Source organism: Taudactylus pleione, unplaced genomic scaffold (genome assembly GCF_031769625.1).
Source record: "Taudactylus pleione unplaced genomic scaffold, aTauple2 ptg000012l, whole genome shotgun sequence".
NCBI lineage: Eukaryota > Metazoa > Chordata > Amphibia > Anura > Myobatrachidae > Taudactylus > Taudactylus pleione.
Window position 1 is genome coordinate 17,479,043 of NW_028284415.1, and position 25,224 is coordinate 17,504,266.

Consider the following 25,224-nt stretch of genomic DNA (forward strand, 5'->3'; position numbering starts at 1 on the left):
CTTGGGGAATTAAGTAGTTTTACATAAAAGTGTTGTAAAATGTTATAAATGAAAACAGCAGGTTAAGGGACCTTGTCTTACAGCTCTGTTAACCTCATCATCTCTTCTAGGGGAGCAAAGAGCTTCTTCTTCCTTATAGGGTAGTGTAGTACAAGCTGCCAGGGAAACAGAGAAAGTTCAGGTCTAGCCCAGAGGAATAGTGGGAGTCTAGGTCCAGCCCTGAGAAACAGAGGGGTTTAAGGTCCAGCCCAGAGATCCAGTGAGATTCCAGAAGTTAGAGCGTAATGGGGTAGCGGCACGTTAATGCTTCCCTCTTCGCCTCTTTACCGAGGCAATGCAGGAAGCACTACCGATCAGATGTATGAACATCTCATCGGCCAGAGAGGGGGAGCGTTAACTCCCCCCTCCGGCGCTACCCGCTAGAGACCACATCACATCAGCCTAGTGCTGATGCGATGTGTGTCAGTCTCGGCCGGCTCAGCTGAGCATGCTCGGGATCTCGCAAGTATCGAGAGATCCCCGCATGCAGCCGCCGCAGCAGGGACAGCTACAGCGGGCCGAACGGTCAGGCGATCTGACCGTTCATACATGGCCCAGGCTATCGGCGCTGCTATCTTGTAGATATCTGCACCGATAATGACATGGGTGCATAGCGCTTCTTTCATTTACCACCCAACCTCCTGATCATACATTGGGGAGAAGCGGTATAAGCGCACATAATGTGCGCTGATACCGCTTCAGGGCTTCTTATATCTCCCCCAATGTCGGTTACACACTTGGCCGACGGATCGTCCCTCTGGCTACTCCGTCGGCTGGCAGACCAATTTGGTGTGTATGCAGGTGGGCATACTCATTTACCGACCAATATGTCTGACCAGAGGAACTGGTAGTGACATTATTCTCGGCAGTTCCTGGGGCCAGTTCCTGTGGGTCGGTTGTCCGTGCACATATATCTGAAAGATATATATCACATCTGCCGGGCTGCAAAGCCGGCACGATATATCTGTGGACACGCTGGTTGATGTCAGGATGATATATCGTTTGTCAGCTGCGTGAATGATATATTGGTCAATGTGTACCCAGCGAAGACGTTCACAGAAATATCAGGTTGGCATGATATATCGTTAGTCAGCTGTATGAACGATATATCAGCCAGTGTGTACCCAGCATTAGACTGTTAGAAAGTCAGACAGCAGTTTTCCTACTCAACCCCTTCTGCACTGCTAGGAATCACAGTGGAAGAGAGAATGCGACTTGGGAGGCACTGCATTAAGACGTCAATACATTGATGGTACAGGAGTTACAATAATATTAGTAATAATAATATTAAGAAAACACAAAAAGAAAAACAAATGGGAACTTCTGTGTGCAGATTGTACACAAATATTAGTCAATGTATTATTGACTTTTTTCTAATTGTATTATACATTTCTGTTATCATCTCAGTGCAAAATGGATCAATGTAATACATTCTGTATCCACAGACCATGTTCTGCACCTTCAGAGGCATGGTGTTAATTTCAGGTTAACCTGATCACGTAACTGTGCTTCATTCATTATTTCAAGAATAATCGATGGGTCCTCGCTGCCAGTAGAAACCTACAATACAAAACATGGTTGGATATATATATAACAATTTTCGTGAATTAAAGAAGACCTGTCAGCTACAGTAAATACAGTGGAATTAGCCAGTTTGTGGACTGAACTTTGAGGATTTAGTGCTGCCAGTAGCTCCTAGTAAATCGATTGGTTGCATTCTCATGAATTGCTTCAGCCTACAATATGGTTAAGTTCACTGTATTCAGTAAACAGGTAAACTGTAATGTATAAAATGGTAATTACTGATAATTCCTCATTAGTGGATATTATTGAGTCGGTGATTTAGTCCACAATACAGACCCCTTATGGTGCATACACACATTCAGATTTTTCTTCAGATCTGAACGATAACGATTAAAAAAATCGTTCATATCTGAAGGAAAATCTGACATGTCTGAACGATGAACGGTGCGCGTTAATGATATTCAGATATCGATATCTGACATCTGATGTGTTTGCAGTCAGATTTGGATGATTCCATTCATTTTAATGCAGTCAAAAATCGTTCATAGTTCAAATCGTTGGTCAAATCGTTCATCAAATCGTTCAGATCGTTCAATCGTTCATCTGACAAATCTGACCGTGTGTATGCTCCATTACACTGATGGATAATTTACACCATTGAATCTACTATCTGTTGGCTCAAGTACAATATCCCCTATACATAATAGAGGCAGCTACCCTGATCAGCCAGATACTGCAATTGTGTATTATATGTACACATGAGCAGTGGGAAAGAAAGCGCACAGGAGATACATGTAAGTGAAGATGTATAACAAATCAGAAATAGTGTATTATACAGTATGCTATAGGGTCTCTCTTTTATTACTGTATATGTAATATTACAATGTATCAAGATAAGAATCACAGAGGAAAATTTACACTTATTTTGTAAATCATGCAAGTTCCATTTCATGTTACTGATCCATAGATTGCATTAGCAAATCAATACACAAATGGAAATAACAATATTACTACCTTGACTATATTGAAAATGATAGGCTAGTGACTTTACTACTTACCTGTATATAAGAGACACTAAGATCGCCCCAGATACAGGTCCCACCCAGTACACCCAGTGGTAGTCCCAATAACTGGCAACTACTGCTGGGCCCAGAGCCCGGGCAGGATTCAAACAGGACCCTGATATGGAGCCTCTGCAAGAAAGGAGGACACTGTGAGATGAAAACCATACATTCCAGGGGCCATTCAATAGACCACACCTCTATTCCCCTATGGAATAAATTTCTCTCAGAGGCAGAGACTTTGCTAGGGTTTGGCACCACAGTCCAGACCCCATGTTTCAGGCACAATGCTTTGGGGCGTTAAAGAAAAAAAAAAGTTTATATTTTTTAAATGTTTAATTCTAACAACTGTATAGTTTCAATAAACAAAAATATCCTTATATTGGTGTCATTTGCAATTGTTTATTGTCTGAGGTACACTATGTAGACAAAAGTGATTGGACACCCCCGCGCAAGCGAAATGCATACCATGCATACCATTGCACACAACTTCCAAATGGCTACTAATGTGGCGGTTTCGACAAGAACACTTCGTAGGGAGGCCCATGCACTTGCAGTCTACGTAAACAACAAATGTTTTTATCAGGACGACAATGCCACCCGTCATGTTTCCAGAGCGACGCTGGACTGGTATACAGAAAATTTGGTAACCCGATTGGACTAGCCAGCTCAGAGTCCAGATCTTAACTCTATTGAGAACGAATTGGAGCAACGGGTGCATTCTAGGCCAACTAGACCTTCAGTGTCACAGTTGGTCACTGTACTTAAGGCGGGATGGCAAAACATACCGCCTGCTTTTGTCCAGAAACTTGTGGACAGTTTGCCAAGAAGGGGGTCTGCAATAATCACTGCACGTGGTGGACTTACAGAGTACTGACGTCAATAAAACTTTGTTATTCACTTTTGTCTACATAGTGTAGAAGCAAGTAACAAAATGAAGAGTTTGATTGTAAAGGCAGATCCTGGGTCATTTGATAACCTAGTCCCACTTAAATTGTACGACAACTGACCAGAATAAAATATAGAAAACTAACATATTTGGGAATGTGTAACATTCATTACAGCATTTTTGGCTAAAAATTAAGGTCACAATTTACCCTCTGCCAACAATCATCGAGAACTTCAACAGTTGCTCAGCGTTCTAAGCGCTTACCTATAATGCCCAGGGCCGTTGAGAGACTGGCCGAGCCCGGGTAATGGGAGGGGTGTGGCCTAATCGCAGGAGGCGTGGCCATGCCACCTTGAAAAAAAAAAGAAATAATATTTTCAGCGCTGGGGAGGGGGGCACTGTAAGCCCCCCAGCCCAGTGCTAAGCAGGGGGGGCGTGATCAGTGTGATCGCCCCCCCACAGCCATAGGATACTGCTTCGGCTGCTGCAGCAGCCGCGAGCAGTCTCACATAGCAGCCCAGCACAAGCTGTGTGCTGAGCTGCTGTGAGGGAGGGGGGGGGGGGCGACGCTGGACCCGGGCCCTGCCGGGCCCCTCTAGCAAGCCCGGGCCCGGGTAAACTGTACCTGCTCCCTCCCCCCTCTCGAAGTGATAAACTAGAAGTGATAGTTTAAAGATGGTATCAATATAGCAGATTTTGAAACCCAGACAACTTGTAGGGAAGTTTTTTGATTTGACACATTGGGACCGATTCATTTAGCTGTAATGTTTCTGTGCACATTGCTGCCAATTACGGTGATGAAAACAACGCTAATTATTACTTGCACCCATATGAAGTAATAGCAAAAATGAGCAGAGATTATTACCTAATCGTCACGTGGTAACATAACGTGATGCTACTATCGGGACCTTGTGTTTGAATTGGCCCCAAAGTGTTATTGTTCAACATATGGGATATAATACCAATGAACTTTGTATCAATGGGTTTAAAATTTTTGAGACTCTCACCCTGCTATAATTCCAGTTACAACAGTAAAACCAATAGAGTATGGAGCCAGGGAGGTCCTGCTTCGCTCGTCCACCGCTCCCATCACTACAGCAAATACCAAGAAGAAACTGAAGACTATTTCTACTCCGACTGCTTTGGCTACAGACGTTTCACTGTCCACCATGCAGGCTGCTCCGCTGCGATTCACAAATGATAGATCGTCTGCCAGTCCCTTGAAGAAACACAGGGCAAACAATCACAGAAATTGTGGGCAAGAAAATATGTATCACATTACTGTGGGGAACAAGCAATCTCAGGAGGCAGAACAGGGGACGAAATCCAAAGGTAATTACGAGAACTATCAGAGGAACAAATTTTTGATGTTAATACATTATATAATATATAAATAATATGTACATAGGTGTGACAGAGGCGTCACTGAAGTTGGTGTCACCTAATGCACCTACTCACCCTTTCATCCCTTATCTGCGGTCTGCTTACTCGCACAGAGAATGTGCCTGCTCACAAAAGGGCCTTGGCCTCATGCCTGCAAATACATGCCCCCTCTTGAATGACATTTTGGGGTCATGACCTTGTGTGACCGTTGCAGCCCCCAGGTAAAATCCTCCACAGCGACCATCGATGGTGACTAGTTTCACCAATGATGGTAGGCCACTGATGATAGTGAACATAGATGATGAAAACTCGATGGTTAGTGTTGTCGCCACGGTCCGCACATGCATAGGCACCGTGTGCATGGTTGAAATGTTTAAAACCATCTACTATTGATGACAGGGGATGTAGTCAGGATCCTGACCACCAGAATACCGACGGTCTCAATCCTGACAGATTCCAACGGTAATTATTAGGGTTAGGTTTAGGCACTAGGGGAAGTGTTAGAGTTAGGCTGCAGGAAAGGAGCATTAGGGTTAGGCTGTAGGACAGGATGGTTAGGGTTAGACTGTGGGAGGGGGTGGGTTAGAGTTCGGGTAAGGGTTAACATTTGGGTTAAAATGCTTACAAACAATCCATCAGGATTTTGACCGTCAGGATGCTGCTGTCGGTATTCTTACTGTAGGCATTCTGACCGGTGGGATTCCATACCCAACCCGATGGCAGAGCCGTCGATGGTCAACCCTAGGCGTAGCTTATTTGCATTAGAGAACTGCATGTACCACACCTCAGAGATCTAATGCTGGTTACACACTGACAGATATATTGGCCGATCAAATGATCAGCCAATATATCTGCTGCCCGTCGGCCAATGTATACCCGTGATATGTCGGTGAACATCGTCGTTCACCGACATATCGCATTGGCTGTGCTGCACAGCCGATGGACAGATATGTCTACAGACATATCTGTTCATCGGCAAGTGTGTACGGGCGATCAGCCGATCGCTCGTACACACACAGTGGCAGCCGCGAGGAGGGGGGCGGGTCACGCCCACCGGCTGCCGGGACTCGAGGACACAAGCAGATAATGAGAGTTCAGTGTATTATGAACGACCATCACCTGCAGATGTATCTGGAGATCACTCGATCTGCAGATATATCTGTCAGGTGTGTACCCACCTTAACTAGGGAACGGCCCGGGGATACCTTAGTAAAAATGTTTATGCAGGTTAAATTTAGTGCAGCTTTAAACTATACTGTACAGTACATTTTGAATGCAAGAGCTCTGCATTGCCATCAGGTGGTAACATGTGGACTTGCATTTGTATTCCTTCTATGCTTCCCTCTCATACATACCAGTGGATATTGATGTGTTTGTTCTTTTGTGCCAATGGCAAATTCAGATAAGCATTCATTACATGGGATATTTTATGTCAGTTTACTGTAAGTGTATATCACACATATAGGACCTCATTCAGAGTCGGTCGAAGCGGCCGCACGGTCGTACGCCACCGATGTTCGCTATACTTCACATGCGTAAAGTTCGTAATGCGCGTGCGCAAACTAGCTGCTACGATCAGAAATTTCTCTCTCCTTGAACACAGCCAGGTCGGTAGTTTGAGTGACAGAATGAGGCATTTGTGGGTGGTAACAGGGGAAGGTGCTTGAAAACGGGGGAGTGGAGATCCGAACGCAGGCGTGCCTAATTATGCGAACAGCGTTTTATGGGAGTACATACGGTTTATGGGAGTGCATAATTAACAAAGTAGCGTCATGGCACATGTGACATGGGAGGTTTTTACACTGACATGATCGTAGAGCTTAAGAGAGGGTATGGTCAACCTTAAGCTCTACGACCAGTTCCGTTGGTTCCCGATGGTCTCGATTAATCCTTATATGCCCGGAGATGACGTGCAATGCGTACGAGAAGGGGGCGTATTTTTTTTAATTCCGACCGCTTCCTCCCCTTGGTTGGCCAGCTACCAATCCGAACTTAGGGATGCAACTTGCGAGGGAATCATTTGCATATCCGGCCCCTTTTCCCGTACGACCGTGCGGCCGCTTCGACCGACTCTGAATGAGGTCCATAATACTTTAACTGATCTTATGACTGGCTAAGTGTTCATCATTAATTAATCACTTTCAAATTTATGAATAGAATACAATTATTTTTCATATTTTCTTGCGTCTAGTGCTTCTGAAAAAAAGAATAATCCCTTGTACTCAGATTTTAAAGTGGAATGAACATGTAATTTAAAAAAATATATTTTTGGCTTTTAACACACAGTAATAAATGTAATAAGCATTGGGTTTGCTGTCATTTGCAGACCTTCAGGCATTGACAGTTGATTACAGTCAACAGAAAACGGATTTTAAGCTCCTATCCTACCGCAAATCTGCTGAGAATCCGCCATCAATCTATCAATCCCCTACCCAAATCATTAAATAGCCCCGGGCCTCTGAGCCTAGACTGGTATTGAAAAATAGTGTGGGGTCCTCACTATTTTCCAATAACCAGTAATAGGCTGAACCAGCTGGGGCAGCTGACATTATAAGAGTGTAGAGTCCCCCTTCCAGCCAGGGCTGGTATCCCTATGGACCACTACAAAAAATAGGTCGCCACTACCCTAAGACAACCAGCCGTGGGCTGACCAGTGATATGCCCCAGCTGGTTCAGTCTAGTGCTGGTTATTAGCATATGAAGGAGGGGGTGGGCTGCACAACCATTTCCCCCTTTATTTTCCATTCCTTCTCTTATTTCTATCATAGTGGTCTGTGCAGTGCTTCACACCAACTCGTCTGCCAGAAGCAGGTTTACTATTTGGGCGGTTTGCCGTCAGCTTTGTGTCGGGTTTTAAACCCGCTGCATAATAAATCCAGGGTTTCTATTCTTCTAGTTAAAAAATATTAATGGCTAGCCAGTGTTCTAAAGTCTGCATTTTCAGCAGATTCTCATCGGATTTGGCTTTAGTAAATCAGCTAATTGCAAACCAGCCGACAATCCGCTTCAAATCCCAAAACCGATACAAAGTAAATATACCCCATGGTTAGCAATGTCAAAATGAAAGCAAATGGAAGGTTTATGGTCATTGGTTAAGAGCTTTATAATAAATGCCACATTTCAGAATACGTTGCCCACTGTGTCTAAAGTGTACTTGAGCGCACAGCTGAGCCATTTGGTAATGTAAGTCATGAGTTCAGGGCGAATCACTGACATCAGTGAGTCACTTGCAAATTGGCAGGATGCATTCCCACAAATAATGGTTCAGGTTACAAAATAGCTACCTTCATTAGGCCTGATTGATATTTGACCCTTTGTGCCCCAAATATAACTGTAAAACTTCTGTTAAACAAATTGCAGACTTGTGTATGCAAAGTTGTATGTATCTGAAGATATGTCCAACTTAAAACACACCAGTATTTCTATGTCAGGTTTACAAATGTCTATTCTTATGCCAAATAGTATAGAGATTCGACTTGAAAGTATTAGTTATAAATGCAAAAGTCATATTACCTTATATGTACACAATGTAATCTAATGATGTTTCCTATACACAAGAGAAGACAGTGATTTACCTGAAAATTATTATATACAAACACTCCCACATCCATTGTTTATATTTCCAATATAAATTCTATTTCCTGCAGTATCCAACTCACCAATAGGAAACCCGAATAGATGGCTTCAACTTAATATAATATAGCTGCAATGCTCATGAATGAAGTATACTATCAGCAGGAAGGGTCAATATGCAGACAACAAATCAGAAATGGCTAGAAATTACTCCTAGCATATCTGGAAATGGGTCCAAATCTCCTTATGTTGCAATTCCAAAACCGTGTGTTACAATAACATCATTAACACGCCCTTACTGTACTCAGCTTATGCTTGCTGGCCTCTGTTCCACATCTCCAGCTATAAAGGGTCGCAAGACAAAGACACTCAAATCTATAAGCAGAAATACAGTGATGCTCATGTTCAATACAGAAATGCAAATGTTTACACAATAAAAATGGATCTGAATAAGGACACTATTTTAAAACGTTGGGAGAGTTTTAAGTGAAAATAGTTAAGAGTGATAGGTGACATAGGAAAGCACTGCACAGTAACCGACAGTACAGCCCAGATAAGTCTCTTCTTCCTCATGCGTGTCATTGGCATTGTACCTACCTTAGCTATTAGAGCTCCCAGCATTCCCCCAGATAGTTGGCACACCCAATAGGGTATGAGCAAAATGGGCGTTAGGCCACCAGAGATGACCACTGCCAGGGTGACAGCAGGATTGAAGTGTCCACCACTAGAGACAAGAAAGTCTAGATTACAATAAATCATAAAATCATAAAAGCTATGTTTCTGATCTCAGTTTGTATTTCCTTCTTAATTGTATTAATTGGCAAAACGTGTAAAGATGACACAATCTAATGTTTAAATGAAGTGATTTAGCCCCTCATCCCTGACACACATTATATGTTTTAGATGTGAGGTGAGTGATCTGTGGCTCACATATTCATGTGTGACATTAAGTCATATTAGATAGATCCTGGAACAAGCAAAGACATGTGGAAGCGTAATGTGACTGAGCTAGGGATAAGCTGGTAAGGGGTTAGAGCAGTGGTTCCGAAACTGTGTGCCGTGGCACCCTTGGGTGCCTCGGGACACTTGCAGGGGTGCCTCAGGTTGGTGGTCCAGCACCAAGTCAAATTCTTTATGGTCAATGTAATATAAACATGTGGACAAGCAGAAGCGCAAATCTGTCCCTATCACATAACTAAACCTAACGATGACAGGTAAGCAGAATTTACTTCACTTTACTACATTTTTTTCTGAATTTCTCAATAACAAACTATTGGCTTCGGGGTGCCGTGAAAACAATGCTGATACGCTAGGGCGCCATAATTTAAAAAAGTTTGGGAACCCCTGGGTTAGAGGGAGAGGTATCAATCCCTCTAGAGAGGGCAAATGGAGGTGTTACCCATAGCAACCAATCACCTTCTAGCTATCATTCATCTATAAAATGATAGGTAGAATCTGATTGGTTGCTATGGGCAACTTCTCTGCCTGTCCTCTTTAAAAAGTTTGACACATTTCCCCCTTTATCTGTAAATGTATAATAAAAGTTCAAGGATTAGTACTTGGTAGAGGTGACTGGGAGCCTGATCTACAGGTGGATGCAAGCACCCAATGTTTTAAATCAGTGCATGTGTCCAGATGGTTACTGCTGAGGGACACATATCGTAATTGCATGGAGATCCATGCAATTCTGATAGGCGTCTCTGGTGGTGACTGGGGAGGTGGCTTTCATCGGCAGGCAAGTCAGTGGTCGTATCTGGGGTGTGTTGGTGTCAGGGACTGGATGCAGATCCAGTGACACATGTACTATTGGACATTCTGAGCAACCATAGGGATGCTATAATGTCTGATCGTGCGGCCGATGTTCGCTCAATGGTGCGTCTATTTGTGCACTGCAGCGGATTACAGCTGTAGCCAGTGGGCATCTCAGTAGACAACCCATCGACTGCGGCATTAGCATAAATTCACAGTACAGTAGCTACTGCATTAGCGTCCACCTCTGAATCAGGCCCCAGGGAAGAACTTATGTACAAAATGAGACTAAAGGCGCATATCCACTACACGACTAATGAACGATAACGACATTGTTATCGTTCAATAGTTCACTATATTGTGCTGGGGATATTGATCCCACACTGAATGATATATCGTTCAGTGCGGGCACCCTCCCTCATCCTTGAACCTGCACAACCTGACAATATCGTCAAGTTGGACAGCAGGTTCAGGTAATGACAGATGCTGACAACGACCAGCGGGAGCGCGCATCGCTGGTCGTTGCCGGCATATTCACAGCACGATTAATGAATGATAACGATGTCATTATCGTAATTGTTCATTTATATCGTGTAGTGGATATCTGCCTTAAGGGTCTGATTCAGAGGTGGTCACTAAGGCATGTGCGACTGTGATCCAGTACGTAGCGGTTGTGCAAAAATATGCAAATATCACAGCTGCCAATATTTGCATTGAGATGCCCAGGCTTGTTGGAGGGGGCCGGGTCCGATGCTGCCCCTCCCCCCTCTTTTCTGTCATCAGCCCATCACACGCTGCTGTGCTGCAGTGAGACCAGGGAGACGGGATACGTTCAATACCCTGACAGCGTTGATTCTGGCAGTCAGAATGCCGATGCTGGAATCCCGACACTTATTGGAATACCGGCGCCGCCACCCTGACCGCCGGAATCCCGAAGGTAAGTAGGGTTGGGGGGTGGGTTAGGTTTAGGCACTAGGAGGAGGGTTAGGGTTAGACACTAAGGGGGAGGTTAGGTTTAGGCACTGGGGAGGGAGGGTTATGGGTTAGGTTAGGATACTTACCTACAGCCGTCGGGATGGTAACCTAGTCAGGATGACGGCGTCCGGATTCTGACCGCTGGTATCCCGAACGCTGGCATCCCATACTCAACCCCAGGGAGACTGCTGCCGCTGAGCAGCAACAGGAGTCTCCTTTCCTCTGCCTGTGGGGGGGAGTGATCACACTGATCGTGTCGTCCCCTCCCCCCGATCTGCTCCTGGCTATACAAGCACCATTTAAAGTAAAAAGTCATGCACAACACCCAAATAAGTTAAATATACTGTATTGATCACTGGAAAACTTACTCTTTCAGGCAAACATTTAATATTTGTTATTAAATGCTACAGGGCAGTAATTATTGTCTGAAATATTCTAAATGAATTTACATAAACAGCGGTAACTAACAAAACAAAAGGGAAAAAAAGATTGTAATTGAGGTATATAAATCATATTGGAAGCTGATGTTCTGACACAGGCATGGTTTCTCAGTTAGTTATGAAATTAAAGACCACTGTAAAAAAAAAAACTTAATTATAATTACACCTATACAAGTATATATATATATATATATATGATCCAGGCGCTTATCAAAATGGAATATATTCAGTACTTGGCTTGATGTGAATGAATAAATATTCTCTGTAGAGTGCTGCCCAATATGTGTGCGCTATATAAATAACTGTTAGTAAATAAGTATACCTTCCTGTAGTATTGCTAGAGCTATGACAATCTGCTAACCATGCAATGCACAGTTATTTATTTACAGGACTGTAGGAGCCCCCCAACAACCTATCAATGCCAGACCTCATCTTTAAAATTGTCCTCACTGCCAGCTATGTTGAATCATGCTTACTTAGCACAAGCTACAGTGAGGAAGACTGCACAGCTTGCTGATGTTACATGAGGTGCAGTGAAAGTGAAGCTAGAAGATCAGATGTCATTCACTAGAGTGAACTGTGAAATGGGATTCTAGAGTGCTGCTCAAAACAACATTTTCCAAAACTATTCACAAAACATCTAATCTCCCAATAAACTGTCTTGCGAATTAATATAGCCACATCCTTCCAATATAGTACCAGACACAGGGCCTGATTCAGCAAGGATCACTATTCTGCTAGAACGCACGCACCTCAGTTGCTAAAATTAGTGGTGAAATGCAAATGTTTGCACTCGCATTGCATTCACAGCGTACCATAAGGATGCCCACTTCCCCTTACACACATCTGTATACTTGGGCAACATAGCGAAATAATCAGTAACATCGGACTCACACGCACAGTTAAGGCAGGTCAGACCTCACTCAGGAACTTCAGGTCACGCTATGAGGCCTTAGGTTGCGTATGGAATTGCAATGGATAATTTATGCACGCCCCTGCAACGCCATCCCAACGCACTGGCATGCCTGTATTCGCCCGACCACTCCTCCATCATCACCCACAAATGGCACTTCCTGTCAATCACTGTGCTCGGGGTCTGCGTAGCCTCTGCAAATGCATTTCCCATCGCAATTGGTAGATTGCGCACTGCGATGCATGCGCAATGCGAATTAATTGACCAATTGCGTGGGTCTATGCAACTGCGATCCTTGTGATCCAGGCCCTCAATATACACAAACTTGCCATGGCACAATGAAGCTGTAGTGGTTTGTGATAGCCAAATGCCCTATTAAGGCACTAAGTCAGTGTTTCATTTTATTTGATAGCTAAATGTATATCCCATACAGATGGCGTATTCAACATGCGGTCCTCCAGCCGCTTCGGATCTACACATCCCGGCATGCCTTGCCACAGTTTTAGCAAACCCTAATAGCAAAAATGTGGTAGGGCATGTTGGGAAGTGTAGTCCCACAGCAGCTGAAGGGCCGCATTTTGAATACTCCTGCCATACAGTGTGGATGTGAAAATGTACTTATTGACACATACAAAGTTGTTACATTAAATATATTTATTGCAAATATAGGACCTTCTGGCTGCCTGGTGTACTGAAATACTTGCCTTATATTGCCAAGGACAGAGATGACAACAGCTAGTGTTAGCCCATGTGTCACAGCTGGCAGCAAGGGCCCAGCTCCATGTGGATTGACCAACACTGAGAGGCATCCAATGGAGAAGAACAGTATACAGCCCAGAAGCTCTGCCACACATGGCTGGACATACTTCTCCAGGATATTAGGTTCATCTTTCCCTTTATCCTGTGCTGTCAGAGCCTCACTTGATGTTGAGTTCGTGATCCTAAGTTCTGTCTCAGAGATGTCATGATGATGATCAGATTTGGCCATCTGAGTACCTTACTCCAGCTGGTGAGACCTCATGGGTTGAAAATTAGTGAACAAATAAAAATAGACATGCACAATTTTATGACCACATACAAAGTCAGATGCAATAATAGGTGCAATTATTGTGCAGCTGGATTAACCAACCATCCCAACCTATATCTGGTGACTATAATCAGATGTAGTTCTGGATCAGCTGTCTTTTTGGGTGGATACACACAATATGGTTGAGGCTAATTACTTTTCTACTGCAGGGTCCATAGGGTATCCACAGGATACCTTGGGGTATAGGCGATGGCTCTGCTGTCGGGCACCACACAGTTAAACTTTTGGTCCCAGGATGCACCGGGACCTCCTCTCCTATACCCTGCCCCCAGGTCAAGGCACCTTCAGTTTCGTAGGTGCCCGGCCAGAGTCGGGTCACTGCACAGGGGGGCTGCTGAGACAGCCCCTGAACATCTTCAAGACCGGTCAGCACGGACAGTCCAGAGGACGTTCGTGCTGCCGCTCCGACACCACCGCCGGCGCTGACCACCAGTACTGATCCGGGGAACTCGGTGGGCACTTGGGGGTTCCAGCTAGTAGGAACCCCCGGGTAGCCCTAGACTGTGGCCGGAACGCAGGGGGACAGCAAGGTAAGCAGCGGGCGTCTGTGGTAGGCGCTCGCTGATGCACAGTCCGTTTTTATCCCCAGGGCTGGGGGCTCCCTGGGGACGGCTGCAAGTGGAGCCAGGCAAGAGCTTGCGCTACCACTGAACCACCAGGATATGGGGCTGGCATGCCACGGAGTTGCGCGCCAACATCCAGGAGGTTAAATGCATGCCAGTGGGGAGCGCTTTCCCTGTACAGCACTGAAGGCTCTTCCCCCCCACTGCACACAGCGCCGTTTTCTCTATGTATTAAGCGGGCGGTTCCAGCGATCCTCCCCCGGGCCCGCCTCCTCTGAGCTCTCTGGTGGCCATCTTTTTTTTAGCAAGTGCTGGTCTCAACCGCAAGCTGCTAGTGTATGGGTCCAGAACAAGAGACACAGGCTCTCCTGGTAGACGCTCTGTCGGTACGGTGGACCTTCCAGTTTGCGTACCTGTTTCCTCAGTTCTCCCTTCTTCCTCAAGTGCTTCAAAAGTTCCGGCAAGAAGGGGGTATGATCCTGCTGGTGGCTCCAGCTTGGCCCAGAAGTCACTGGTACTCAGATCTTCGGAGTCTCTCTATCAACACTCCGTTGCTGTTGCCTCAACGTCCGGACCTGTTGTCTCAGGGTCCTTGCCTTTACCCGGATATGGGTCATCTGTCTTTGACGGCGTGGCTCTTGAGACATCCCTCCTAGGGGCTAAGGGGTTCTCCAGCTCTGTGGTGAACACCATGCTCAGAGTTCGGAAACTCGCTTCTGCCAGGTTTTACCACAGGGTGTGGCATACATACTTCGAATGGTGTCATCCGAGGGGGTACGATCCCCGGGTATTTCGGATATCCAGGGCTCGGGCTTTGCTACAGGCAGGCATAGAAAGGGGTCTCCGCCTCGCCTCCTTGAAGTTGCGTGTTTCTGCACTGTCAGTGTGGTTGCAACGTGGGATTGCTCCGCTTCCTGATATCTGCACCTTTATGCAGGCTTCGCATTCAGCCTCCCTATGTCCCTCCAGTGGCTCCTTGGGTTTTGGCTGTGGTCCTTAGGGCTCTCCAAGGACCTCCATTTGAACCACTGGGCTCAGTAGACTTCAAATGGCTTGCAGCGAAGACTGTATTTCTTCTAGCTATTGCTTCAGCTAGAAGGGTGTCAGATTTGGGGGCTCTCTCGTCGCCCTCCCTTTCTGATTTTTTTCACAGGAACAAGGCGGTTCTTAGGACTTGCCCTGGTTTCCTTCCTAAGGTGGTGTGTAGTTTCCAAATTAATGAGAAAATTATAGTGCCGGCCTTTAACTCACCAGACCTTTCCGCAGGTGAGGCCTCATTGGATGTGGTACGTGCTCTCCGTATTTCCATGGACCATACCAGTTCCCTTCAGAAGTTTGTCCTCTACGGTTGCCATAGGAAGGGATGGCCTGCCAACAAACAGACATTGGCAAGGTGGATTCGCATGGTGATCTCTGAGGCTTACACTCATGAGGGCATTCAGGTGCCACCCTCTGTGACTGCTCATTCTACTCGGTCTCTGGGCCCTCGTGGGCAGCTCGCCGTGGCACCTCGGCTGTTCAGCTTTGTAAGGTGGCCACGTGGTCTTCTGTCCATACCTTTGTAAGGTATTATGCTTTGCCTCTCAGGATGCTTCCTTCGGGTGGCGGATTCTCCTTTCTGCACAGGAGCGTCCCCACCCTTGAAGATACTGCTTTGGGACATCCCCGAGGTATCCTGTGGATACCCTATGGACCCTGCAGTAGAAAATAAGAGATATGGTAAGAACTTACCTTTGTTGTCTCTATTTCTACGAAGTCCATAGGGTTCCACAAGACTCCCACCATGTTGCTCCTGTGCTTCAGATAGGTTTAGTTCTGGTCACCGGTTTTCCATCTCCTTCTCTGTGAGAATGTGAATCTTGTGTGTTCCAGTCTTCCTTCTCTCTTTTTTCTCCTCCTCCGGCCTATGGCTTGTTACGTAACTGAAGGTGCCTTGGCCTGGGGGCGGGGTATAGGAGAGGAGGTCCCTCTGCATCCTGGGACTAAAAGTTTAACTGTGTGGTGCCCGACGGCAGAGCCATTGCCTATACCCCAAGGTATCCTGTGGAACCCTATGGACTTCGTAGAAATAGAGATAACAAAGGTAAGTTCTTACCATATCTCTTATTTTATGACATCCTAATGGGCTAACAAAATTGCAGCATGTATGGGCATAATTAGTATAGGGTGCTATTCATTATCCCAGAACTGGAATAATGAGTATGGATCAATAGTTTTTATTCACAGTTTGACACCTAACAGGTAATTTTTAAAAGTGAAGTAATCTAAAAAGGCTCTAAAAACATCTGAATGATATTCAACAACAAAAAAATAATACTCTTTTTATCTCCAGTTCAGTGAACGCCGAGGCGCCGGAGGGGTCGCGGGCTAGACAGCGCAGCTGAGTAGGTGGCAGAGCAGGACAGAGCAGGGGGTTGATGGAGATCAGCATGGGTTCACACTGAGGAGATCCAAGCCCTTTACTAGTTACTTATATGGCACGAGTATATTCAATTGCACTTTACAATTGGAATTTAACGGTCCTAAAAATTGCACAAAAAAAAGGAAAATATTATTTTTAATAGCACTAGAGTAGTATGTTAACCTTCAGCAAAATTAAGATTAAATTGGTATTATACGTTACTTTTGGCACAGGAACTATTACTTTCCATTGTGCTGTAAAAAAAAACATTAAAAACTACTTTTCTTAATAAAAAAAAAACATTAACACAAAGTTAACTGCAGTGAACTGTAAGAATACTTTTTACAGTAAGTATTAAGTAGTGACCTTTTGAGAATACAGAAAAACATACTTTTATTGAAAAATATTTGTTAATCTTAGAAAGCTTCATTATCTGACCATATTTTACTCCATGTTCAGGCTGTTAATTCCACTATCATAGAACAGACCATCTTGAGTTACAATGTTCTCTAGGTGGACTTTAATGCAAATAATCAATAAGACAGATTGCTTTTTTTTTTTTTTAAATAATGCCAGTGTAAGGTTTTAGAAATTAATTTCATGGCAGCAAATCATATGTCTCTGAATTGTTTTTATAAATTACACTTTTTTTTTTTTTTTAAATATATAAATCAGTTTAGACATGGGCTGGATAAAAGTCAAAACATAAAGGGCAGCATTAATTGGTCCAGCAACTTTAGAGAGACTGAAACAATTCTGTACAAGTATTCTATATTCTTACAGTATAAATGGGTCCTGTCTGGTTATCAGATCATTACGATAAGATTGAGTACCAGACACTTTAAAATTAAGTAGCTCCCTTTACCCAGAGGAATGGGAAAAAAAACTACGTACGTCTGATAAAAACATTTATCTCCAATAAGTCTAAAGAAGGAGCTTATAAGCTATTTTATCAATGGTATCTATTTCCGTCATGACTCCACTCAATCTTTCCAAGCATCTCCAATCAATGTTGGAGGGGATGCCTCCAGACAGGCACAATGCCCCACTTGTGGTGGAGCTGTCCCATTATTGTGGGTTTCTGGCATGAGGTTCCTAATCATATTGCTCAGGTAACACTTATTCATATACCATGTTGCCTCTCTTACACCTTACTACCCTGCACAGACCCCAATGTGCCTGCCCAATTCATTAATCATATCCTACTCACTACCTATGTCCTCATTGTTGCTAACTGGAAGGACCCAAACCCTCCTTCTATTTCTCCTCTTCTTACCTAGGTGTGGTAGGCTCATAGTTTGAAATAAATTACCAGCACGCACCATGACAAACTTCATATATTCTGTTTGGTTATCTTGGATAGACCACTCTGCATCATGATAAATCTCTTTCAATATGTTCTATGTGACTCCACTTTGTTCCCCTTACTAACCTCTTTCCTCCAGTTCCTTTTTCTTTCAGAGTTTTATTGCCAATCACACTTTTAGATACCATGCAATGTTAGGAACGTTCTTGTATCTTATAAGGTTGATGCAGCTAATTTTGATTGTCTTATCATTAGGGATGAGCGGTTTCGGTTCCCTGAGAACCGAACCCACCCGAACTTCGGGGATCCGGGGCGATCCGAGCCCAAGCTCGGATCTCCCTGTCTGCCCCGGATCCCTCTCCCGAGGCAAAACCTCGAGATCTGCTGTCGGATCTCGAGGTTTTGCCTCGAGCGGCCATTTAAAAAAAAATGCCTTTGCCTTTAATGGGCAAAGTGCTGATTGGCTGACAGAGCCGTCTGTCACGGCTCTCAGCCAATCAGCATTATGGTGCTCATTTGCATGTAGCACGGACTCGTGAGATCCGTGCTACATGCATCTGTGTGATTGACAGTGACACAGAGCACAGATGGGTCAGTGAGACCCGTCTGTGCTGCTGTGTATTTCAATGACACAGATGCACGCACGGACCAGGAGATCCGTGCTACTTGCATCTGTGTCATTGACACAGAGCACTAACGGGTCCGTGAGACCCGTCTGTGCTGCTGTGGTAAATAAAAAAAAAAAAACCTGTGTAAAAAGAGAAAAAAATGGCGTCCTCCCCCCCAAAAAAAGAGCAACCAGCCCCGGGCATTAGTGACCCAGTGCTGGGTGTGCTTAAATACAGGGGACAAACGACATAGGGGTCCCCTGTACTTAAACACAACCAGCACCGGGCTAGTCAGAACCAGAGCTGGTTGCCAAAATACGGGGGACAAACGACGTAGGGGTCCCCCGTATTCTGCGCAACCAGCTCTGGGCTCTGATCCGGTCCTGGTTCTGGAAATACAGGGGAAAAAAATGAGTAGGGTTCCCCTGTATGTTCCAGAACCAGCACTGGACTTTTTCTAGCGGGGGGCTGATGCCACAGCCAGGGGAGCCCTTTCACCGGGCCCCCCAGCCGCAGCATCAGCCCTGACCGCTAGTCAGCCCAGGCCGGGGATCCCTGGAGAGCTGGGGACCCCCCCAATAAAGGGGTCACCCTCTCCAGGGCACCCCAGGCCCAGGCTGATAGCCCGGGGCTATCCCCGCCACCCCTGGTGGCGGTGGGTGGCGGGTTGATTGTGTGGTGTGGTGTAAATAAAGAATATCAAACATTGTCTTTACAAGTAGAACTGCAAGTCCCAGCAAGCCTGCCCCGCATGCTGGTACTTGGAGAACCACAAGTACCAGCATGCAGGGCATTAAGGGCCCACTAGTACCTGTAGTTCACCTGTAAAAAAATGTTTAAAAAAACACAGGACACACACACCGTGACAGTATAAGTTTATTAAACATACATACACACACACACATGTACACATACTCACCTATGTAACCTGTAGCATCGGTCCACTTGTCCGGTAAAGTATCCATAGGGGACCTGTGAAAAAAAACATACTCACCATCTCCTATGCGAGGTTCTGTCCTCTTCGTTCCAAAGTAGGCATCCCCGGACTTGGCAAAAAAAAAAAAACGAAAACGCGATCCACGAACTTAGTACCGTTCTATAGAACGGTACTTCCCGAATGAGAGCTTAGCGGCGGGGTATCACCATGGAAACCCCGCTGCTAAGCGTTCATTGGCTGAGAGAGGCCATCTCCCGTCTCTCTCAGCCAATGAACGGCTCCCTCCATTGTAGTCAATGCTGGGAGCCGCAAGGTTATTAAAGTTTACCCTGCGGTTCCCACCATTGACTACAATGGAGGGAGCCGTTCATTGGCTGAGAGACGGGAGATGACCTCTCTCAGCCAATGAACGCTTAGCAGCGGGGTTTCCATGGTGATACCCCGCCGCTAAGCTCTCATTCGGGAAGTACCGTTCTATAGAACGGTACTAAGTTCGTGGATCGCGTTTTCGTTTTTTTTTTTTGCCAAGTCCGGGGATGCCTACTTTGGAACGAAGAGGACAGAACCTCGCATAGGAGATGGTGAGTATGTTTTTTTTCACAGGTCCCCTAGGGATACTTTACCGGACAAGTGGACCGATGCTACAGGTTACATAGGTGAGTATGTGTACATGTGTGTGTGTGTGTGTGTATGTTTAATAAACTTATACTGTCACGGTGTGTGTGTCCTGTGTTTTTTTAAACATTTTTTTTACAGGTGAACTACAGGTACTAGTGGGCCCTTAATGCCCTGCATGCTGGTACTTGTGGTTCTCCAAGTACCAGCATGCGGGGCAGGCTAGCTGGGACTTGCAGTTCTACTTGTAAAGACAATGTTTGATATTCTTTATTTACACCACACCACACAATCAACCCGCCACCCACCGCCACCAGGGGTGGCGGGGATAGCCCCGGGCTATCAGCCTGGGCCTGGGGTGCCCTGGAGAGGGTGACCCCTTTATTGGGGGGGTCCCCAGCTCTCCAGGGATCCCCGGCCTGGGCTGACTAGCGGTCAGGGTTGATGCTGCGGCTGGGGGGCCCGGTGAAAGGGCTCCCCTGGCTGTGGCATCAGCCCCCCGCTAGAAAAAGTCCAGTGCTGGTTCTGGAACATACAGGGGAACCCTACTCATTTTTTGTCCCCTATATTTCCAGAACCAGGACCGGATCAGAGCCCAGAGCTGGTTGCGCAGAATACAGGGGACCCCTACGTCGTTTGTCCCCCGTATTTTGGCAACCAGCGCTGGTTCTGACTAGCCCGGTGCTGGTTGTGCTTAAGTACAGGGGACCCCTACGTCGTTTGTCCCCTGTATTTAAGCACACCCAGCACTGGGTTACTAATGCCCGGGGCTGGTTGCTCTTTTTTGGGGGGGTGCACGCCATTTTTTTCTTTTTTTACACAGGTTTTTTTTTTTTTTTTTTACCACAGCAGCACAGACGGGTCTCACGGACCTGTCATTGCTCTGTGCCAATCACACAGATGCATGTAGCACGGATCTCCCGGGTTCGTGCTACATGCAAATGGGCACCATAACGCTGATTGGCTTCCTGTCTGCCACTGCAGTGCCACTCCTAGATGGGCCACGTGTTTGTGCCGCCCCCTTGTGTCGCTTAGCATAGTCATCCAGCTTCCTCGGTACAACCTTTTGGCCTAAAAACAATATTGTGAGGTGTGAGGTGTTCAGAATAGAGTGGAAATGAGTGGAAATTAATGTTATTGGGGTTATTAATAGCGTAGGAACAAAAAAAGGCCCATTTATGTGATTTTAGCGGGTTTTTTTTATTTTTTAAGAAAAAATCCAGATCCAAAACACAAAACCCAGAACCCAAAACACGGAAGGGTGGTTTTGGCAAAACCAATCCAGATCCAAAACACGAAGAAAGATCCAGATCCAAAACCAAAACACAAAACACGAAAAGTGTCCGGTGCACACCCCTACTTATCATATGCTTCATCTATTTTGTCATAACGTTTTTCTCAGAAAATTTTTGTAATATGCTTTGCCATCCCCTCTCCCTTTTTATACTTCTCTATCCTTTTTACCCCCTAAAAATGTAAAATTAATTCTATTAAAAAAAAAATTACATTAAAAAGCTGCAACTGACACTGTAATCTCTGCCTGCGCAGCAGCACAAATTGTGACAACAAATTAACCTAAATAGATGCTAAAAGGCTGAAAGAAAATAATATTATATCTCTTTCCAAGGTTTTCAAATTTGCAGGAAGCACTGATCATTACCCTGCTTGGCTTTTTACCTTGTAAAACATGGCAATCAATAGCAGATTATCACAGAAGTCTATTTAAGAATAAGAGCACTAATGATGCGAATGACCACAGTTACAGGGCAATGACCTAGAAAGCAGAGGGACCTGAAAATGATGTATTTTTTTTTTTTTAGCACTTACAGTTATGACAACCAGATGACGAGAGATTCTGGTTGTCCCAAGTTCTGTATATCAAGCAGTATTTACATTACTCAGATTTCACTGTGGAAAATAGCCATGTTTCCCAATTAATACAGAAATTAGTTTGTTTGTTGTCACTTTCTTCCCGCTCCAGTGGCTGTCCAGGTTAGCGCTGAGGTCCGCTTGCGCTGTGCATCACTCCAGGATAGCACAGAGGTCCGCTCATGCTGCACATTGCTCCTGGCTGGTGCTGAGGTCTGTCTGTGCTGCTCCTGCCCCATCCGCAGAGTGTCCTGTTACTGAGCATGGAGATAGCTCTCTGCAGCCTCTTGCTCACAGCGTGTCTTCAAAACATGATGTCACACAGGCTGCACGCCAGGGTTCCCTCCTAAACATCAGTATGGGTGCAGCCATGTTTGACTCAGTAACATGACACACTTCCTCCAGTCAGAGCGCTGCTCCCAGACCAGCTGATTGCAGCATCCAATCCCTGGGGATCCTCCCCTATAAATTCCATTTCGAGACTGGCCTCTGTTGCCAGTACAACGTCACTTCTTGCTGAAGTTACAGCTCAGTACTGAGCAGATACTCTGTATCTGAACGGTCCCAGTCCTTTATATCCAGTTCCTAGATCTGGTAAACAAGTCTCCTATACCATCTTGCACACCAGTCTAGTTTTACCACTGAGACTTGTTCTTACAGCCACCATCAGTTCCAGCCGATACCTCCAACCATGGGTCTCATCCGATGCTTCCAACATTGGACTCATATCAATTAAGTTCTTCAATTCATCAACTTCGGACTCATATCAATTAAGTTCCTCAATTCATCAACATCGGTCCCAACCGCTCAAGTTCATCAATTCATCAACATCGTACTCTTATTATTAAGTTCTTCAAATTCTTCAGCATCGGTCTCAAACCGATCAAGTTCATCAATTCTTCAATATCGGGATTCCAATCCATCAAATTCTTCAAATCATCAACATCGGTTTTAAAACCGATCCAGTTCTCAATCCAGCATCATCGGTCCCAATCCGAATCTGGGCCCGATTCAGACCCGCTGGTAAGCATCCGCACGCTCTCTCTGAGCGATGGTCGCACAACATGCGCGTGCGCAAACCAGTCGTTGCTGTCGGAAATCGTGCGCTCGTAAAACACAGAGGGGCTGCTACTTTGAGTGACAGAATGTGCCGTTTGTGGGTGGTAACAGGGGAAGGTGCTTGAAAATGGGGGAGTGGTTGTGCGAACGCAGGCATGCCCAACGGTCAAAACGGCGTTTAATGGGAGTGCATAATTAGCAAAGGAGCGTCATCGATCATGTCACTTGGTTGTCTTTTAGCCTGAACTGCTCGCAGTGATTATGGGAAGTAATTCCTACCTCAAGTGCTGCAAGCAGTTCAGATGCCGTTCGATGTTCCCGATTAGTCTAATAAAAACAGGAGATGGCGTGATTTGCGAACGGCAAAGGGGCGTCTTGAAAAAATAGCGAGTGCATTTAGCGGACGCTCGCACAGACATAGAGGCGTCCTCACACCGCAAAGAGCGAGCGCTCAATTTAAATATCTGGACCCTTTTTGAGAGCGAGCGGCCGCAAATAGCGTCCTGGTCTGAATCAGGCCCTCTGTTCATTCATTCAGTATTATATATCCAGTTCCATTCAAAACTGCTGTTCAATAAACACATTCTATTCCTGTTCTCGCCTTTGGGCTCATCATCCACTGCCATATCTCTACCTCCTCACATCAAACATGAGGAGGCCCTGGCTCAAACCACCCAAGTTCATCCACGCATCTCAAATCTCCTCTTCAGCTTTTCATGCCTGTTCCAACCCAAACCAACCCTCAAGCATGACACTTGTATTGTAATAAATTACCAGCCCTGCATCATTGCAGTAGTATAAGAAAGCCTTTGTAACCTTCAAACTGTAACCCTGGTGATATTTACTGTAGATTCTTAGGAGAACACGAGTAAGGTTGTGTTTGTCACCTCTCTGCCTGCTCCCTGGCCACACCGCCAATGATAACAGACACCACCCCAGTGATGTTGCAGTTTTCCTTTCTCACTTGTCCACGTTTCCAACCTATTATAAGGTAAGTATGGTTTATTTAGACTGTGTTCCTGGGCTGGGGTTAGGGTTAGCTTTATTCAACTCAGATGCCCTCTGGAGGAGACTAGGTCTAATGAAGTTCCTGCGCATGAAAGAGGATACAAGGTCAAAAGTAACTTATGGGTGAGTGAAGGAAATAGGGAGAGACTATGCCAGCACTGGGTGGTGCCGAAGTTGTAGTGTGGGTGCTGGTGTAGCTGAGGCAGGGTCAGTGACTCAGGTGCTGCTAGGTGCGGCCAGGAAGCCGTAAGGTGAGAGGTGGTAGTTCAGGCTACTTGGTGCGGCTGATTAGCCATGAGGTGAATGGTGGTTGCACAGGCTACTTGGTGTGGCAGGTTAGCCATGAGGTGAATGGTGGTAGCACAGGCTACTTGGTGTGGCTGGTTAGTCCTGAGGTGAATGGTGGTAGCACAGGCTACTTGGTGTGGCTGGTTAGCCGTGAGGTGAAATGGTGGTAGCACAGGCTACTTGGTGCAGCTGGTTAGCCATGAGGTGAAATGGTGGTGTCGAAGCTGGATAATTGGCTGAGACAAGATCAGTTTAAAATTGGATCGCAGCGATGCCATCTTGCGATTGGCCGCAAGACGCCATCTTGGAAATGAGATCGCAAGACGCCATTTTGCGAATGGCCGCCTAAGCGCCATTTTAGATAAACTCACACTCTAGTACATGTGGTGATATTACTATTAGCATCATGCGATTGCATCTTTCACCATTTCTCATACACACATTAATAAGCACAATTGTGCTGTTAACTAGTCGCATATTAGCGAATGCATAAGATCCTGTATGAAAACGCTGAATATTAGCTTCATGCACACGCATCTGACCCAAGTTAACTAGCGTCTTTACATCAAACCCCACATACTCACACATTACATATTCACATACAAGGTTCCATAAGCTTTAAGGTATAAGATTCAAGTATGCACATTTACTATAATTGCTATGAAATAAAGGTTATTTCATAACTAAGGTTTTATACGTGATAAGTAAGCCATGTTTGGTATTGTACTGATGCGTACTCTCTCAACAATATTCCGGTAATATCGATGGAGAGATCGCAACATGCATTCTCAACTTATGGACCGCAGAGACTTCAAGCAACAAAATGTACATTATATGAACAACTGTTAGGATTTGCATGAGGCGGGAAACCAGAGACCTCCAGTTGTTAGAGGTTGGACTGTGTCTATTTGAACCAACCTGTTAAATTCCTTGTAAC

The 25,224-nt window shown here is 45.3% G+C and overlaps 1 protein-coding gene across 1 annotated transcript; it reads right to left on the minus strand.

The window, feature by feature from the left end:
• Positions 1-1,556: 1,556 nt before the first annotated feature.
• LOC148542497 (aquaporin-8-like) lies at positions 1,557-13,534 on the minus strand. The gene is made up of 5 exons (XM_088468461.1): positions 13,251-13,534; positions 9,067-9,193; positions 4,521-4,732; positions 2,622-2,756; positions 1,557-1,599 (listed from the first exon to the last, which is right to left on the minus strand). Exons 1-5 carry the CDS (start codon positions 13,532-13,534, stop codon positions 1,557-1,559), a joined length of 801 nt encoding a protein of 266 aa, XP_088324587.1.
• Positions 13,535-25,224: the final 11,690 nt, after the last annotated feature.

Bases quoted from the DNA above. Each gene is read 5' to 3' on its own strand.
- LOC148542497 (XM_088468461.1), bottom strand. From the start codon at position 13,534: ATGGCCAAATCTGATCATCATCATGACATCTCTGAGACAGAACTTAGG. The intron at 9,194-13,250 runs GCAAGTATTTCA...TCTTGTCTCTAG, and splicing joins TCTGTCCTTGGCAATATAAG to TGGTGGACACTTCAATCCTG. The intron at 1,600-2,621 runs GTAAGTAGTAAA...TTTGTATTGTAG, and splicing joins TTAGTGTCTCTTATATACAG to GTTTCTACTGGCAGCGAGGA.